The sequence below is a fragment of the Hakea prostrata genome, chromosome 11, assembly GCF_041222555.1.
Source record: "Hakea prostrata isolate BN-2017 chromosome 11, UWA_Hpros_2, whole genome shotgun sequence".
NCBI classification, from domain to species: Eukaryota; Viridiplantae; Streptophyta; class Magnoliopsida; order Proteales; family Proteaceae; genus Hakea; species Hakea prostrata.
This window is the reverse complement of record NC_142610.1, coordinates 14247366-14267050: the sequence shown is the minus strand read 5'-3', so window position 1 is coordinate 14267050 and position 19685 is coordinate 14247366. Positions and strand designations below refer to the sequence as shown.

General features: G+C 38.2%; 3 protein-coding genes across 3 annotated transcripts; 2 read left to right on the top strand and 1 right to left on the bottom strand.

Moving 5' to 3' along the window:
* The first annotated feature begins 782 nt into the window (after positions 1–782).
* On the top strand, positions 783–4560 carry LOC149000271 (29 kDa ribonucleoprotein A, chloroplastic-like). The gene is made up of 4 exons (XM_089141055.1): positions 783–1218; positions 1323–1421; positions 1893–2183; positions 3692–4560. Exons 1-4 carry the CDS (start codon positions 811–813, stop codon positions 3833–3835), a joined length of 942 nt encoding a protein of 313 aa, XP_088997181.1. The 5' UTR covers positions 783–810; the 3' UTR covers positions 3836–4560.
* Positions 4561–4771: 211 nt separating this feature from the next.
* Positions 4772–5988, bottom strand: LOC149000270 (protein TORNADO 2-like). Its single transcript, XM_089140686.1, has 2 exons — positions 5393–5988; positions 4772–5257 (listed from the first exon to the last, which is right to left on the bottom strand). The coding sequence occupies exons 1-2, from the start codon at positions 5888–5890 to the stop codon at positions 4937–4939; spliced, it is 819 nt and encodes a 272-aa protein (XP_088996812.1). The 5' UTR covers positions 5891–5988; the 3' UTR covers positions 4772–4936.
* A 528-nt stretch (positions 5989–6516) lies between these two features.
* LOC149000269 (GTP-binding protein ERG-like) lies at positions 6517–18077 on the top strand. Its single transcript, XM_089140693.1, has 8 exons — positions 6517–7203; positions 10366–10455; positions 12044–12192; positions 14787–14945; positions 15019–15089; positions 16889–16992; positions 17069–17208; positions 17531–18077. Exons 1-8 carry the CDS (start codon positions 6715–6717, stop codon positions 17613–17615), a joined length of 1287 nt encoding a protein of 428 aa, XP_088996819.1. The 5' UTR covers positions 6517–6714; the 3' UTR covers positions 17616–18077.
* Positions 18078–19685: the final 1608 nt, after the last annotated feature.

Genomic DNA, 19685 nt, shown 5'->3' with positions numbered 1-19685 from the left:
GAGCCCATTTGTAGAATGTTGGTGGAAGTGCAATGGTCGATCATTTTGCTACTATGTAATGCAAAAGTATTTTATTTTGGATGGAAATGATAGTGATACCTTATACTTATTTGGATGATAATGTCATTTTTGTCAAACATTTTTAGAACATGTTTATTACTATTAAATGTACAAAATTGTTTAAAGAACATATTTAAGCATAGAAACACTAAAAATATACTTTTTCAAAAAACAGTTTTTCTGCATAAAAACTTTATCAAACATATACTAATGATTTCTGAACCCTAAAATGTTGTTTGCAAAATGTTTCTTTTTCCTTAGTGAACAAACAAATTCCAAATAAAATACTTGTTTTCCTTTTTGACATTTCTATCAAAGGCTCAAACCAAGAAGAGAGAAGAAGAGTGAATATCTAAAGTCTCCATCATATTTTACGTTTGCGTCTGCATTTTGGAAAGAGCTCTGGAGCAGATTTTCCAAACAACATTTTAGGGTTCAGAAATGCCTTTTTAGAATGAAAATCAGAAAAGAAAAAAAAAACATAAGTGAAGAACATGTCTTCCAAATAGTGCATTACCAAATGCACTTGTAGCCTTGTAAGAAGAAGAGAACAACCACCAAGGATGCTCATCAGTTTTGACTTTTGAGCCATCAGTTTTGAGCCAAATTTTGACAGATTTTGACAAAATGACTGATTTACCCATCAAATTATCTTACTTACCTCTCCGACAATGGAAATATCAGGGGCATATTTGGTCTTTTCGCCCAGACCCAACAGATTAAGCTCCCTGTTCTCCCTGGAGCGTCAAAATGGTTCTGTTATCCCTCTCACCCATGGCTGCATTGGATGCATCAGCTTTCACCATTTCCACGTATTCTTTCTCTGCTCCTTCTTTTTCTCCTTCTTCTTCTACTTCTTCTCCCAGATTTCTCTTCTCAGCTAAAACTTCTTTACCCATTAAACTCAATTGTTGCTTTTCTGCCCCTGTTCTTTCTTTCAAGTCTCACATTTCTTCTTGTCTTCCCCTTCTTTCAAACAAAAAAACCCTTTTCAAACTATACTCTGCTGTAGAAGAAGAAACCACGGTAGAAGAAAACCGAGAAGAAACGCAACAAGAACAAAGGAAAAAACTTTACGTTTCTAACCTTTCATGGACTTTATCTGTCGCCGATATCAAAAAGCTCTTCGGCGAATGCGGTACTGTTGTTGATGTTGAGGTGATGCTTTTACTGCTACTTCTTTTTCTCTGTTTTAATCTGGGTTTGCTATATATTTTTGTCTTTGTGATAAAATGTTCAGTGTTATTGTTACATTCTTGTAGATTATTAAAGAAAAGGATGGGAGAAACAAGGGTTTTGCCTTCGTCACGATGGCTTCTGGTGAAGAAGCATGTGCTGTAATTGATAAATTCAATTCTTCCGTAAGTTTGTGGGATATAATTTCTGGTTTACCTTGATTTTCGTGTGTTTGCTGGATTGGGTTCCTGTTAGATATTAGGTTTCAATATTTGATTCGTTGCTATTTGATTCATCTCACTGTTTTCCCCAAGGAGTGTAGTAATTGAATTCAGAATGCTGCAGAAAACTACCATGAAGTTGAAACAGTTCTAATACATTTTATTACCTCTGTTTGTGGAACTTTTACACGATTTTTTTGAATCAATATTTCATTGTTTGCATGATTCTTTTTTGATATCTTCCCCCCACTAAGATGTGCACTTGTTGAATTTTTATTTGATTGGAAATGACTTTGAAGACAGTTTTATCCGGTTGGGAAAGTCATGCCTTGTCTGGTTGTCTCCTCGTTGCTTGAAATGTAATGAAGATCTAATCTAGAGCTAAAGTAAATGTTTCGTAAATGGGTTAACCTGATTAAGATTTTCATGGTGTAGGAATTGTCAGGAAGGACTCTTAGGTTGGACTTTGCAAAGAGATTGAAGAAACCCTCTCCTCCTCCTCCTGAAGGTGCTCTTCCAAGAGAGACACGCCATAAGATTTATGTCTCCAACCTTGCATGGAAAGCAAGAGCTAGCCATCTCAGAGAATTCTTCTCTGCTACTCCCAATCTGGTTTCAGCTAGGGTGGTATTTGACAACCTAGCAGGTAGATCTGCTGGTTATGGGTTTGTGTCATTTGCCACAAGGGAGGATGCTGAGTCTGCTATTTCTGCTTTAGATGGAAAGGTAGGTAAATTTCTCTTCTTGTGATATCATCCTTCCACTTTGCCTTCTTGTTCTTCCCTCACACTGAATACTTGATTCGCTGGAACCTTTTTTCTTTTTATTTCTTTCTTTGTTTTGGAGTGTTAGGGCCCATGGTGGAGGGGACTGGTAAGTTAAATGGGTTGTGGCTGTCTGGGTCGATGTTAGTTACTTCCCACAGTTAATTGTTGGTTGTAAGATCCATTTGTCCACACTTTTTTGTTAAGCACATGTGGACATTAGTTTTTGATTTCCCTAGATGATTTTATGCTTCGTGTTTATTGTTTTGCTTCTTTTTGAATCATTCACATCGAATTGTTTCAATCATATAATTGGGTCTTCTCTTTCAAATAGGAAACCTGTTATCCTATCACAAACACGGTTCCTGTCAAAACTGAATCTCATCTTTTCATGTCAATGTAATTTATCATGGTTATTCCACGTACTTGTAAATTCATATAATACTCAACTTTCACCGATGATTGGCCATTTCATCATTAAATGTTGTGTGCCCTTACTATTTACAACGCATATTTCCTCAATGTTTCTGTGAACTTTAGGAAGTATTCTTTTGTGCATGAATTAGTTTCTAGGCAGATCAAATGGACAGGAAAAATCATTCCCCATTATTTAGGATTTTGAATTGTAGTTGTTGCAAAGTTGTACTAGTTTGGAGAGAAGCACTGCATTCAAGACCCAACCCCATACAATCACACATCACATAAGGTCATGGGATGTGTCAAGCACGGGTTTAGGTTTCACCTCCCCCCCCCCCCCCTGCGGCAGCCCCCAACAAAGAGATATGGAACTGAAGTAGAGACGTACCACAAGGAGATGATGGAACTGCCGCTCCAGTGATGATACACAGGGTCAATGGTGGGGGGTTTTATGCAGCCAAGACTTTGTTTAACCAGGCCATAAACATTCAAGGGTAATGTTGCATGCATTTATCCCCAGACCCTGCTAAAGCACAGGAGCACAGCCTTTAGATTTATCCTGCCTTGGTTAGGCTGGGGAATCTTAGTGTTATCTGTTAGATGGCAACCCAAAAAGTTTCATGTGTTAATGAAACCCTACTTTGCTTTAAGGTAGTTGCCTTCTAGGATGTCTCTGGCAATAGAGAATCCCCTCTTTTTTTAACCCTCGTTTGAAAGATCTTCATTGAATTTCTGATGTTACTAGGAGAACAGCACAATGTGTTGCTACAAAGATGGATTGTCAAGTTGCCATATTTAGCAGAGTATGTGGCAAAGACATCTCCAATGCCTTTGGTAAATGATTCATTTAGCTTGGTACATAATGCACAAATGCTGAACAAGGTAATATAACCTAGGCTAAAGGTCCCCTAACCTTTTCCCCTTAAAGCTTCACATGTTTCATGATTTCAAAATATGAAAGGTTACAGATATGTCTTTGGCTGGAGAATATCAATATAGGATGAGTTCACCATGATATTAGTTGCTCTGATCTCATAAATTTGTATGCTGCAGGAATTGTTAGGCCGGCCTGTTCGTTTGAAATTTGGTACAAAGAATGCTGATGAATCTGGTGGAGAATCAAAAGCAGCAAGTGTGGAGGACAGGCAGCTAGAAGAAAACGACAGTGTCAGCGATGGGCAACCAGAACAGCCTTAATGGAAAGGCAGGTCATTGTTGTCTCATCCTGCAGGTTTCATCAGTTACTGAGGGCAGAGGGAGCTCTCTTTTAACTAATGCATTACGCACAGAGGAGTGAAGACATTCTCCATATTCAGTGTATTATTTTTGTTGGATCTGTTGCCTTGCTTCTTCACCAAGCATTATAGATGTGCCATCATTTTGATGAAGTTGATAGTAGTTGCATTCAAGTTGGAAGCTAGTAGAGAGGGTTTTAGTATTGGTACAGAAGCATACAGAGGGTATTTTTACTGAGTTAGATGTTGAAAGTTGTTCCTAATTGATCTAAAACACTTCTCCTTCGGTGGTCAGAACTTCAATTTTCACATGGCAGAACAGAGATCTTGTGAGGTTTGGAGAGCGAAAGACTTGTGTTATTATACTCCATTTCTTGTATAGGCACATATCCTATTGTATTTTTGGCACTATGTACAACATTACATATACTCATTCTTCAACTTCTGTGCCATAATTTGGATTGGGGTATGAATCGCTTATGTTATCAATTACTTGTTAAAATACAAGGAATGGTTAGTTCTTTTAGCCATTTCTTATACAGGAGATCTTCCAGCTCAAGAACCATCCATGCTTTCCCTATCTTTCTTTTATTTCCTTCTCTGGGACTAACCAGTTTCTTTGATGAGATGATATAATCGTTTGCATCAGGTGTTGGGTATCCATCCGTTTATTTAGAATCACTTCCAACTCATTTTTTTCTCTACCCATGTCACCCTTACCTTCAGTCAGGTGGTTACATATGAAGCCTATTAAGAAGAAGGGGAGAAGCTAAACTGAACTGGTTTGTAAATGGACCAGGCCAGATGGAAATTATACTTCTATCTTAATCCACCTGGATGAGTTCATTATCATCTTATCCTGATCTAATACCAATTCAAGTGGCACTCACATGAGGTTTGCCAATCTTTAAAGACAGAATCTTAGGAAACCTGGAGCTTACTCTTCCTCTTGCTTAGTCTGAAAAAGGGTGCAAAGAATACAATCCTTAAATTGCATTAAAAGAAGTAAAAGAAAAAGGTACATATCCTAAAGCTCTGTCTTGAGACCTTGAGAGATTCATGACTAAGTATAACCTTGCCTGTATCTGCGAAACAGGTCTTCTGTTCTGGTATCTCTCATGAACAAGACACAACAACCCACCAAGTAGGCACAAATAAGGCCAACGAGAGTGAGAACTAGAATATCATTATCTACTCTCCTCCATTCCTTCCTAAGATTAGCTAGTAAACCAGCCTTGCATGAGTTGCAGGCATAACAAAGCTCTGTCTGATCATTCCTCCACTTCGAGCAATCCGGATTGGCTCCTGTATCTATTGGACTGATCCAGTTTGTTGGACTTACATACGTATAACCACATTGTGTTGGTGGCTTGCAGCATCCAGACTGAAAGAACAAAAGATTGGAGAATATGGTTTAGTTAGAGAAGTTAATGGTGGAAATCATTTATGAACACATAGATGTGGAGCTAATGCTAGCATTGAAGGAGATATAAGATATAAAAGGGTAGGTCTAATTTACCTGTAATGAGCCAATGCTAGCATTGAAGAAATCCTGAGCAGAATGGTAAGTCTGGTTCAATTCTGAACACATGGATGTAGAGCTAAGACAATCCCGAATCCTATACCACTTATAAGAACTCTGCACTCTTCGTCGAAGCCACACAGAATAGTCATCCAGATGATACTCCAGATAGGCTCTATTTGGAACAGTGTGACCTGAGCCCTTTGCAGTAACCCTATAGATGAATGCTACCAGAAAAGCTAGTAGGATTATTAGAATAAGCATGGCAATAAAGTAGAAGATGAGAAGCCATGGAAGGCGCCAGAGTGCTCCCACCAAGCCTGCTATAGCTACAACCAAGATGGCTATGCCCAAAATGAGAACAGGCCATTGAAGTATCTGAACACAACCATTATCTATTTCACTTGCAAGCCAGATTCCGGCAGCAATTATAGGGATTGAAAGGAGCACACCCGCCAGATTGACGGCTGCAATAACTTTGTTGATCATTGGCATCTTGGTAAAGATGGGGGCTAAATCTGAATGGAGTTTCTCTTAATCACAGGGGTTCTTGTGCTTGCGCTTGTCCTTGTGCATGTGCAATTGCTTGCACTGGGAAGGAACCATGAGGAAAAACGAGACTTAGAGAAAAGAATGACTTCAGACAGCTGCTTTGGCATATATACAATCATCTTTTTCCTTTGTATTTCCTCAATGACCATAAGGAGGACTCAACCTAAAGGTGATATATTTTAATTCAAATCCTCTATGCCTTATACCCACAAAATGCTCTCTCATAACCCACCTGACACAGACCACTCGAGTTCACTTGTATATCAGGTGAGCTGTGACAGAAAAATTTTAAAAATACTCACTGGGATTAAAAGATCTAGTCCCTGTGAGGGTGCATGCCGCTTAACCCAAAACAAAGAGTGCCTCTCATATGATGTCTCAGTGCAGAGTTCGAAATTCAATTTTCACTGATTGTATGCTTAAATTACACATTAAACAATTCTGAGGATGAATCGAGTCGAACCGTGTTTGGCCAAGGGTTAGAACCGGTTCAGGATTGAAGGGGTGAACCAGGAGTTTCGGTTGGGTTGTGGGTTTAAGGGTTTAAGCAGGCGAGTGGCATCGAAAAGGGGTTGCTGACAGTGAAAGGCGATGGCAGATGGAGGGCTTAGGGTACAGAGCCGAGAATGGAATGAACAGGCGGTGCTGATCGGTTCAAAATGGTGATACCGGCTACATGAGGTGAGATGGCAGGCCTGGGATTCATGTGATTTGTCGCACATTCACTGCAGGCGCTAGCAGAGGCATCAGCGATAGGAAACTGAAAAATGAAAGCTTTGAGAGCTATGAGGGGACTTTCGACCCTTTCTAGGTTAACCCACAAAAATCACACCAGTTCTATCCATCTTTTTCGATTTTACGGTTCCGAGCCTCAACAAGACGATCCCATCAACACCAGTGAAGACAGTGATGAAAATCCTGCCTTTAACAGTAGTGACTATGAAATGCCCAGAACCGGTTTCGATTCTGATGATAAACATCCAAGGGAGCCTACATGGAATGAAGCATATCGGATGAGAGTTGATCAGAAGGTCTTTGGGATTGAATCCAAAAAACAAATTTCGCAAGTAGTGATCCAAGATGAAGAGGAACGTCGTGCTACCTTACTTGCAAAAGCTTTGCTTCACGCAGCATTGGAGAAGCCTGATGATGTAGAGGAAGAGGATATGATTGTGAAGGAAGAAGATCAGAAGTCACTGTCTGTTGGAATTATTGGAGCTCCCAATGCTGGGAAATCAACTCTCACTAATTTGATGGTTGGTTTGTTGCTTGCTCTGTTCTTCCTTCTTCTTCTTCTCCTTTATTTATTTATGTATTTTTTTATTTTACGTTTGTTTGGTAATTTCACTAATTTGTATTTGAAACAATGGAATAGTCAATTAGGAAGTACTTTTTTTTTTTTGAAAAATTTCTTTCTCATCACTAAAGAAACAAACTGTGGCTGCAGAAGATCTTAGAAAACTGAGATATGTTACACTAATCCTATTATTACCAGGAAAACAGTGCTGCTGATTCTTTAGTAGTAGATCAACAGTTCAAACTCAGTTTAAGAAATCAGATTTTTAGAACAAAATTGAATACCAAATCTGAGACGACATTAAGCTGTATTCTGGAAATTATCAAAGCTAACTAGTAAGTAAACCTGATAGAACAGGGCTGCCACAGTTGCTTGGATACTATAATAAACTGGTAGGTCATCGAGATTAATATATATATATATATATATATATATATATATATATATATATATTGAAGAGACAGGACAGATAGGAAATTCACTTGGAATCTCCATTTGCTTATACCAAATTGAACCTTCCTTAGAATCCACTCAGAGCAAGTAATGATTTAACAATGTGTAGAGGAAAACCCTCATACTCTCTCTCTCTCTGTGTCTCTCTTTGGCTTGGGGTGGGGGTTTGTATGCATGTAAACCTATTTAATTGAATGCAGTGGTTGACAATATCACACTCTTATGGACAAAAGTCTGACCCTGAACTTATATTCTATTACTGAAAACAGAATCTAAGTTATCACTGCCTAACAGAGACTCCTGTTTCAGCTAGTACAGTGACTTAACATTTCAAAATTTTAATCTGGATGGTACTGACCTAGTTCCAGCCGACAGTACTAAATAAGAAAATAAAAAATGACTCGTAATTACTACCTAAGACCAAGACCGTTAGATCCCTTAAGACAAAGAAACTCCATAGTGGGATCATATCAGCTCATCCTTGTCTTCCTTGATGCTGCATCTAGAAAAAATAAATCTAATTTATAAGCTTAATATTGAAGTAAGAAAGAATATAATAGGCAAATCTGATCTACTAAGCCTAGAGATGAAGGGGGAACTGCACATCTCCTAAGGACAGGGAAGAATGTGGAACAAAACAAGAGAGCCCTGCAAATAAATTTTTAACCATGAAATTTCTGAGAAGAAATGATATATAGAAGTTAAATGGCATGAGAATGAAAACAGAGGTGTTGTGGTTTTGGATAGATAGAAGGGTGACTTGAGATGTTGTGAAAATAAATAGAAATAGAAAATTGAAGGGAGAGAGGAATAGGATTCCACAAGGAACTTGAGAACCTGCCCAAATCACACTGCAACCTCTCACATTACTCACATAAAGGTAGGGGGACTGGTGATAGGACTCTGGAATTAGGCCATGTGAGGCCATGTGCGCCGGGGGGGGGGGGGCGACGACTGGGGGTCATAACTAGGTAGAAGTCGAGAGTAGAGGGATCAGGCATTTTGTATTGTGAGTTAGGGCAGCCTCTGGCTGAGGGCACCATGAGGTGTAGGAGGTTGACAGGCGCCATTTACCCTCCTACACCTCACGGCGCCCTCAGCCAGAGGCTGCCCTAACTCGACTTCTACCTGGTTATAATCCCTGGCCGTCGCCTCTCTCTATCCCCTGCACATGGCCTCACATGGCCGAATTCCAGAGTCCTATCAGATTACCTAAATAATATAGCTTCCTCACAAGCACTAATGAAGACAGCTGAAAATAAGCTGTAAGGACCAACAAGGTGGAAAATGATAACTGTAGAGGTGAGGTAAGAACTGAACAGCAGCTACAGAAGCCAAAGCTGGAGCTGACAATCTGAAAACAGCTAAGACTGGACAATCTACAAAAGTCTAAAAAACTTGCAGTGGGAACCATGATTTGAAGTTGAAAAAAATAACATAGACATGTTTTGGAGTATCTTTCCACAGCTCCTTGTTATTTAATAAGCTGCCTTGGACATGTTTTGATGGTCTCTAATTTCTGTTGTTTGTCCATGGGCTCCACATCAACTCCAAAATAAAAAATTGCCGGATGCAAATTTATCTATACACTCCTATGGTTGTTGCCTTGCTTCCTCCTTATTTTTCTTTTTAAATTATGGTGCCAGTATTTTAGTAGGGGACTGGGCAATACCTAACAATCATGGTTCTAAAACATGGTATCTGAATTGTAATTGGCAAAATGAAAATCCAATACTGTGTCTGATCGGCAGTATTGGATGGATTAGCTCTAATTTCTTTTAAAATGTACATTTTTGGACCTCTTTAAGTAATCACACAACTGATACTGTATTGGCAAGGTGCAGGATCGAGTATTGGCAATAAAATACTGACACTTAGAACCATCCCAGCAACAGAGTGCCAGATTTAACAGGAAACTACCTTAAATTATATGGGTATTACTTGAGTTTTCACTGATGTACCTAGGCTTTTTTTCACCGTGATTTTACTGGCACTTGTATCTCTTGCTTCTGAGTGCTTGCATATTCTAAGGGTGGGTGTGGAAATAGATGCCGGTGGTTCTCATTATTTTTGTTTAGATTGTCCAGATTGCTTTCACGTAAGAGTTTTGATTTCTGTCATCTTTCGGATGCTAGGTTTAGTTGGAAGCTCATCTATGAAACCACATGAGAAATCATAATTACATGTTATTTCCGTGGGTTTTAAGTTGCTCTGGAATTTTCAGTTCATTGCATCATGTGATAATATTTTTGCTTCTGCATTTTTGCCTTACAGTGAATCAACACTTCCGGTTCATTCTTCTTCTATTGTGCATGTATTTTCTATTTCTGTTTTTTGTTGAGGCTTTAGATTGTTAGAAAAGAGGATCAATCAGCAGTGTAGTAAATCAAGGTGTTGAACAGTGGGGGTACGCATGTAGACTAAACCTTTGGCTCCTACTAATTGTATTTCTGTTAATGAACTTCTCATCTCTGTTCCGAGGTGTTTCTCTCATTGTGAAACCTCTACCTTAACAAAAGAGAAGAAATATGGAAATGATTTTCTAACTTCAAGTCTAGATAATGCTATTATCATTGATAATTGATTACTTCCTGTTATTGGAAAGAGCTCTCAATGTTCACTGATGGTTTCATTTTATGCTGACATTTTTTCGTTTTCGTGAATTTAGGTTGGAACAAAAGTTGCTGGTGTTTCACGGAAGACAAACACGACCATCCATGAAATCTTAGGAGTGATGACAAAAGGAAACACACAGATTGTATGTCCTCATCTTTATCACGCATCACTTTGCTTTTCTTTGTATGGAAGCAGCAAAATAGACATCGCTGATATGCCCTTTGTTGGTTACTAAGGCATGTGCGTGGTTAAAAACTGTGTTGCTGATGCAGTTACATAAGGCTTTCTGGACAAAGAACACCTAGTTTGAAAGCCTAGGACTAAGTTTTGCCTTCCGAGTTTTGATAAAATTTCCTGCCTAAGCTTGCCGAATTGACATATAATGGAATAGTAGGGAAAAAACTGTGTTTTATTATGCATGTTTGCTGGTCAACAGTTGTCTACTTTCACTCTCACTGACCAATTCTTTTTTCATCCTCCCTCTTAGTTTCTTGCTTTATTTTCTGAATTCCTGCAACTGACTTTATTGTATCATCCAGAATTCTATTGGTTCAGTTTCTTTGTTAGGCTCAGCTGCCTAAGCCTACACAACTCTAGGTTAATCTACATTCTGGTTTAATTGGAATTTCGAGAGTTAAAGCTCTGTTCAACCCACCTTTCTGGTTCACTGTCAATTATTCTTGTTTCTGAACATTTTGAAGTGACTTACTATTGAATATACAGAGTCTGTGTTCTGTTTTATTTCATTTCTATCACACACACACACCAAAATAAGATCTAGGGTATCATGATCTCAACCATTAACATCAAAAAGAGAAAGAGATCGCAAAACATTCTGGACCAAGGGCTGGGCAGTTATCTCTTCAAGTCCTTTCTTCTACCTCCTTTTCATTCTTCTCTTTTCTTCTTTCCTTTCAGGTTCCCTCTTTTCTTTTTTCTTTTTTTGGGTATGGGTTGCCTTTTATAATCTTTCCCCCCTTGACTATATTTTCTTGAACTCTTTCCTATGTGATCTCCAAATATCTCTTATTCCAATTTTATCTAAATTCCAGCACTAACTCCAGATCCACCATTCAGGTTAGATTGAATTTTAAGAATAGAAAAAATGAATAACTATTTGCACTCGCTAGGGTTTGAACCCTAGACCTATTCTATTTAATTACTGTTTCAAACCAATTAGCTGCCTCTTAGGTTGTTATAAACTAATAAAAGCCAAACAAAATATAAATATACTATTTTTTTTTTTTTTGGTAATAATATAAATAAATATACTATTCTAAGCATGGATATTACATAACTGGTTGCTATGAATTGGAACTATGCATTATTGGTTTTCCTGTTAAAATCTAACTTGTTTAGTGGGCCTATGGTGCATCCCACTACCCAAAATGTAGGTGGGTGGCTTGCTAGATGTGTTGGTCCCTCAACTGAACATCTTATTAGGTTTTGAGTTCCTGCTGCTTGTTGCCTGTTGCAAAGGTTAATACATTTGCTTTTCATTATGTTCATTACAAATCCTGCTGCTTGTTGCCTGTTGCAAAAGTTAATACATTTGCTTTTCATTATGGTCACTGTATTTATAATGTGGAAAAGATATCTGGTATATGTTTCATTTATTGAATCTGCGTTTGGTGCAAATGTGTCTTTAAATGTTATGCAACTTGTGGTCTTTTTACTTTCTTGACCAGTTTATGTTCTACTGGTACAAGGTACTGATGTCTTTTGAACAGTGTTTCTTTGATACTCCAGGACTAATGTTGGATAACCGTGGTTACCCTTGTAAAACTGATGCAAGAGTCCGTGCAGAAAGTTGCTTCAGCTCGATTAACCTGTACGATGTGTTAATTGTTATTTTTGATGTCCATAGGCATCTTTCCAAGTGAGTAATTTTTCTTAATTGACCTATTACATATTCTCCCTATGGTTTTCATTTTGGCATTTATTGTTGAATCTAAACCTCCTGATCAGGTTACAGAAAATTTCAGGAAAAAATTGGTTGCCAGTGAATAGTTTTCTTAAGATGGAGAAAAAAATTTCCAAGAAATATCTCCTAATTATGTATATTTCATTCTTCTGTTATTGACCATTTTGTTGGAGTTTAGACTTCTTTGTAAATTGTAAATTATTATTTGACAAATAATAAAATAAAACTACCCTGGAGGAGGAAAATAATATTCAAGAGACTTTCCAGAGAACCAAATTTCAGAACTTAGTAAGTTAGACAACACTGGAGACAGAAAAAAGGGTAATAAAAATCCTATGCTTTGGAGTGAGTGAGAGGTGTTCACTAAAACTAGTATGATTTTTCAATTGAGAGAGAAGAATTTACAGTGGAGAGATTCTTCCTCCACCTGTCATAAAGGGGAGTAAAAGTGTTTTTGGTGGCCACGTGTTATATAATTTCTAATGAACAGAAATTGGGAGCAGCAAAAGAGATTTTTCAAACTTCATAAAACAGAGACAGAATAATTGAATGCAAGAGCAATTAGAGAAATGAATGCGGTAGGAATGAAGACGGCTGCATCTGAAGCAGGAGCGAGTGCCGCAGTGGGTAAGATCATGACTTTCAATTGGCATCTTTCTCGCATGCTTGTTGGCCCTGTTCGTGGTGTTGAGGAACGACTGAACAAGTGAGAGAAAGAAGAAGTAATCTTATAAATTCTACACATTTATGATTTTACCCTTATAATATCATGTGGGTTTTAAACCCTTCACAAAAAGAGTTGAAAACCAAGAATTAAAAACAGCTCTCTATCTATTTTCAGTTTTGTATTTTTTTCAGTCCTTTTTAAATAGAAATAGGCCCCATAAACGGTACCAAACACAGTTGAAAATAATTTCTTGGGTAAAAATCGAAAAGAAAAATGATGCCACACACAGCCTAAGAATCCTTGTATCTTTTCTTTCTAAGTTGAGTCCGTGTTGAAGTCCTAGTTTGATTGACTTTCCAATGTTAAGTCCTAGTATAAATCCTTAATGTAAGGCTGTAAATATCTCCCAGTGCTTGTAGAGAAATTAGTTTTGATGATTAATAGAACTTGATTGAAGGAAGATATTGAGTGGAGTCGTGGGTTTCCAAGGGAGGAAACATGCGGCTTTTTTGTGTTTCAGATTTTGCTGCAAATTCTCAATCTCTCTCTGTGTCTCTCTCTCCAAGTACCCAAACACCCAACCCCTGCTTCTACCCTTATCTCCCAACCCATCACAGCCCTCTTTCTCCCACTCCCTAACTTGTGACAGCCTAGTCTTCCCCAAATCCTAAACCCTAGGTGACCCTTCCCCTTTCACATCCCACTTCCTTTAGGAAATCTTCACCCCTCCCTTCCCTAACACTCAAACCCTAGAAGCAGCCCTATTCATCCCCCAAAACCCTAGAATCATAACCACAAGTCCCAAATCACCCTCTTTCCCGTTTTTCTGGAGTTTTCATGGAATTTTTGGACTTTTATAAAGACCAAATTGCTAGGTCAAATGTATTGCAATCTATTAGTTAGATCTGTCCCAAAGTTTAGGTACTTCATTCCCCCAACCCTAGTGACCTTCCCTCTCAATTTCAGCCCAATTGGACCAACCAAACCCTACTTCCTTTGCTGTCCTAAATCCCCAAAATCCAAGAAGTCCTAATTTCTATTTATTAAAAAAAGAAAAAAGAACCATAATCTTCCCAAACCCTAGACCTGAAATTTTAATTCTGAATTTAAAATACAGCAAGGTTTAGATTTGAGATTCGTCAAACCCTAGCTTCTAAACCATACCCCTCTCTTGTTTACCCTATCCCTATCCCTAGAATCAATCAAAGGCAGCCCTACACCATAATCTCGGGGTTAATAAAACCCTAATTTTACTGCTGGTTCACTTGGATTGATCCTGAAGACTGGCCCTTGATTTGGGGGTCACACCACCATGAGCTTCTAATTTTGCTATGCTAGACCATGTTTTCTTGGAGTCTTCCATTGAGGCTGAAATTCAAGTCATCCTCTTATCCAGATTTTCCTACCCCTAAAGCCGCATCTTAAGTAGAAACACCCCCCCCCTGGGGGGATCCATTCCAGAAAAGGTCTATAGTGCTGTCAGAAAATAATTAGATTTGGTTCTGTCTTAACAGGATTCTGGTGTATTGCTGCCCTGGTTGGACACCTAACAAGTGGGATTAGAAGGCTGTTCGATCTTTGCTTCATCTTGTTTTTGACTGAGTTCGTCTATTTTCAGGTTCATTTTATGTTTAAGAAGATGTTTCAGCCTACTTGCAGCTACACAGTTACTAACTTGTGGGATTTTATTTATTACTAGTATTGTGGTTACAATCTTGAGGTCATCTAATTCTTCGCCACCCTAGTAGTCTGTCTTGCTTTTGGGCGAACTTTTTTCTACTTGATCTTGCTTGGGATTTTACCTTCTATGGTTACTGATGATTTTACTTTATTTGTGTGGGAGCACTGATACCTTGGACTGTTAACTCTTGCTTTGATACAGGCCTGACAAAAGGGTCGTACGGCTGATTGAACATTTGGGAGAACAGGCACACCCAAAGCAAAAGCGAGTGTTATGCATGAATAAGGTTGATCTAGTGGAAGTGAAGAAGGACTTGTTGAAAGTTGCCAATGAATTTACAGATCTTCCTGGATATCAAAGGTATTGTCTTTTTCTTTGATATTATTCTGGTGGTGCAAGTTTTTGATGAATTGCTTTCGTATTTATTTTGTAGATATTTCATGATATCGGGTCTCAAAGGCTCAGGAGTAAAAGATATCACTCAGTATTTGATGGATCAGGCATGTTATCATCTTTTTATCTTTTTATTGCTTCTGTTTAGTATTTATGAAGACTTAATCTTATTCAAATATTGATTGCTCAAGTAATTAGGTGTCCGTTTTTGGTTTCAATTTTCCTTTGTTTCATCTTTACTGCTTTCTTTGATGATTAGTTGGTACTCTGGGTTGCTAAACATGCTATATGTTTGGTTTGTCAGCAACTTTCTTTTTTCAAAATTTTACTGCGGTCCCTTATTTTGGGGTTAAAATTGTTATTGGTCCCTAGTATCGCAAATATTACGTTTGGTTCCTCTTCAACTTAACAAAGTTCCAAAGGTTTTAGCCTTAGAAAGGAATGACTATAATACCCTCAACTAAAACAAATGAAATTACCACTTTACCCCTATACCCTTTTCTCAAAAGCCATATAGGTGGGTGAAAGGATTCCCTTGTCACCCATGTTCTTCCTTCAGCCTGCTGGAAATCACCCACCACCGCCCCACTGCCAGAAACCACCCAGCACAAAAAAAATAAAAAGAATCTGCAGTCCCCTGTGCCCCCACCTCTACAACAATCTTCTCCTCACATTGTTTACTCTTCCCTTCAATTCATCAGGTTTCAGTGGGTATTTTTGAGGATAATTCCAATCATTGCTAGAGACCTGCAATCTGAAGATAGGGAGAGAGGGCAAAAATAGAGAAGAAGAACTGAAAACCCTAACATGGCAAACAAGACAAATCTCTATAAGGAACCTCTGGAAAAGCTGGTCTGAATATCAGAAATCCAGTTCATAAAAACAAAAAAGTTCTCATTCTCTCTCTCTCTCTCTCTCTCTCTCTCTCTTCCCCCCAAAAGATCCCAGTCTCTTGAAGACGAACTTGTAAACTTTTCCTATTACTTACCAGTAAAATCGACTCCAAGAAGATAAATACTTGAAAAGAAATTCTCCCTAGCTGAAAAGTTTAAGTGATAATGCATTTACGGAAATCAAGAACAGTGGTGTTAACCATTTACAGGACTATTTACTGGGGGGGGGGGGAAATTAAAGGTGACAACCACTGAACCACCCACCTGCCGGAATCTGGAGGGTTTATACCATTTATAGGGGAAAAAATCATTTTGATTAGGTTTGTAGATCTTAAAATTGATTAGGGTTTTTTATTAGATTCGATTAGGATAGTAATCCCTAGTACTAGGGTTTTCTATTAGAGTCGATTAGGTTTGCAAATCTTAAAATGACTTTGATTCTGTTTGCAGATCTCAAAGTCGCTTTCTGTTAGATCTTTAAAAAAAAAACTCTCAACTCTTCCATTAGATGAAGAAAGAACAAATCATGGACTTCAGTTCATGTATCTACCCATTTAGAGGAAGAAGATGATGCATTTGAGGTAGAATCACACTCCCGGCGGGTGTTTTTTGGCGGTGGTGGGTGATTTCCGGCAGGGTGAAGAAGAAGATGGCCCCCTTCACCCACCTATGTGATTTTTGAGAATAGGATTTTATTTTTTTTTGGTTGGGGGGGGGGTAAACTGGTAATTTCATCTTTCTTATTTAGTTGAGGATATTATGGTCATTTTTACTCTGATGTTAACTGTTAACACCTTTGAGTAGGAGCCTGACATAATATTTGCGATAATAGGGACCCAACCCAATTTTAGCTCCAAAATAAGGGATTGCAATGTAAATTTTTTATTATTTTTTTACAGTATACTTATTTTACAGCCTTTAGTATTTTCCCAAATAAGATGAATTTTTTTCTTTTTTTCCATTTTACATAAATTCTCTAAACTGTGTGACAATTAAATGGTTATTTCTCATAGGCAGTTAAAAGACCTTGGGATGAAGATCCCTTCACGTTTAGCGAAGATGTAATGAAGAACATATCGTTAGAAGTTGTCCGAGAAAAGATGCTAGACCATATTCATCAGGTAATGCAGCTGTTCTTACATATATAAGTTTTGTGGTTGTTTTTCCCCTTGTAGATGACTTACTGTTCCATTCCAGGAAATTCCCTATACCATGGATCATCGCCTGATTGATTGGAAGGAGCTGAGGGATGGTTCCCTTAGGATTGAGCAGCATTTTATTACTCAAAAACAAACCCAACGCAAGATTTTGGTGGGGAAGAATGGCTCTAAAATAGGGTGATTATATTCTTGCTACCTTGGACTTTATTTTATTTATTTATTTATATTTGTATTTTTTTTTTTTTTTTCTGGTGTGTGTTTGTGGTTTGTGGTTTGCTGTCTTTGGTACACTAATAGTTATGGGCAACAGATGGAGTTTTAATTCAGTCTCTTTCTTCTCATTCCTTTTTAGCTGAGATGGGAGAACTCTTATACGTAATCATTTGGGTGGTCTTGATCACTGAAAGTTTCTTTTAGGATCTCAAACTTTTAGTGATTTTTCTTGACAATATTATCTTTTACCCTCTCAAATAATAGTGTGCATGCTCATGTAATGTAGGAGAATTGGGGTGGAAGCAAATGAAGAACTGAGGTCCATCTTCAAGAGGCAAGTACATCTCATCCTCCAAGTTCGTGTGGCTTGAAGCAGGCATAAGAAGAAGATTCGTGTCACAGCAGCAAGCTTTCCATTTGCCTCTTTTTTATTTATTTAATTTTTTTTTTCTTTTCTTTTTTCTTTTTTGGGGGGTGGGGGAAAGGAGGTGGATGTAGTAGTAACAACCTTGCGCCCTCCTATTACGTAATGTTCGGACTTTCGAGTTTGACCATACAAGCATTAATCTTGTGAACTACCAGCGCAAGCATTAGTCATGTCAGCGTAGCTCCCACCAGAGGTCTAGTATAGTCTATAGAAGCCTATAGAGATCCCATGCCCAGGTCAAAGAGCACACAATAGCAAGTTCAAACTTTGAATCCGAATCAAGTTGTACAAATGTAGCTTACACATTCGTCAGTGGGATACTAAATTTTGAAAGCTATTTAAAATATTGGTTTCCCCGTCCTTTTTGATAATTTATTATTACTGTTAGCTTATGGTAGAGGTTTTTGTTAATGGTTTGTTAGCCTCAGTGAGAAGAGAGTTGTTGTCTGGTTGGGGATCATGGTCGTTAGTACTATTGAGGATGCCATTTTATAGGGCGAATCTGATGCCAATGGCAAGCAGTGGTCGGAGGAGGTGATTTTGCTATGCTAGTCTTATCATAGCAATCTGTTTCTTATAATGAAAGACTTAACTGTGAAGAGTAATTTTTCTTCTTTTTTCTTTTGGTTTTGGATAGCAACTAGTGAACTGTGGTTTGCTACATGCTTATGCACATCAGGAGCTTCTGAATTATATGTGCTACTGTTAACAAATGACAAGAATTCCTTTAAACGAAAAATCCTACGTTCGACACGTCTTCATCTTGGTTTTCCTCTATTGTCTAAATCATTCATCTTTTTTCCATTTTTGCATCTTTCATGATTTCAATTCTCATATGATTATTATTTTTTTTTTTTTTTTTTTTTGTTTTTCTTCTCCTTTGTCATCTTTTTTTCCTTATAATGTAACGATAATGTTGGAAATGGATAAATAAGAATTAGCGTTGGTCTCAATAATAGGGGTTCTAATTGATAAATTGAATAACGCAATGGGTGACAATTATATTCGGGGTAACTCGGGCCTATATAACATGGGTCTCCATCCCACATATTACCAAAGACGTCCCGCAGCAACATATACACATCCCTTGTCTATGTTTTGAGCAAGCAGGAAACTCATTCAAGCAGGTTGTCTGTAAAGGAATTCGCCCTGATGTCATAATGTTCAATGCACTAATTGATGGCCACTGCATCAGTGGGAACATTGAGAGGGCCCTTTATGCTCTTGAAGGAGATGGAATCAAAGAAGACTACTACTCCTGAATCCTGATGAGGTGACCTACAATACTCTTCTAATGCTCCGTAGGGAGGGGAAAGTTGAGGAAGCTCGTGGGCTTCTCGATGAAATTAAATTAAATGAAGACATCAAACCTGATCACATCGGTTACAACACCCTCATTAGTGGGTATGGTATGAAAGGTGAAATGAAAGATGCCTTTAAAGTTCATGATGAGATGTTGAGCAAAAGGTTTCAATCCCATTCTTCTCACTTACAATGCCCTAATCCAAGGGCTAAGCATAAAAAAGGAAGGAGATCATGCTGAAGAACCCTTCAAAGAGAACAAAGGCTTCACTCCTGATGACAGCAGGCGATTGTAAAGGATCAAGGCTTGTTGGAGAACACTGACATGTAATCCATTGTTAACCAGCAGGCTCTCAAATTTTAGCATTTAAAAATGTATTTGATGCCTTGACATAGAAACCAAGGCTTGTTCTCAGGCATCAATTCTTCATATGTGATTTCCTTTACCAGAGACGGTTTCGTCACACCACTACTCCCTCTCATAATTTGCCACGAAAGTTCAATAATCAATACTATCTGAATTACCCTAAGCATGAAGAGATTATAATTGGTGCCTGCTTTCTTGTACATCTTATCTTTTAATACAGGTGACCACCTCTCACTGGCAAGCGCCTACCCAATAGGATATGCAGACTATCCCATCAGGGAAGACGTTTGGATGCCACATCTCTGCAACAAACTCGAGGAATGGAGGGTTGAATGGGTAATCTTT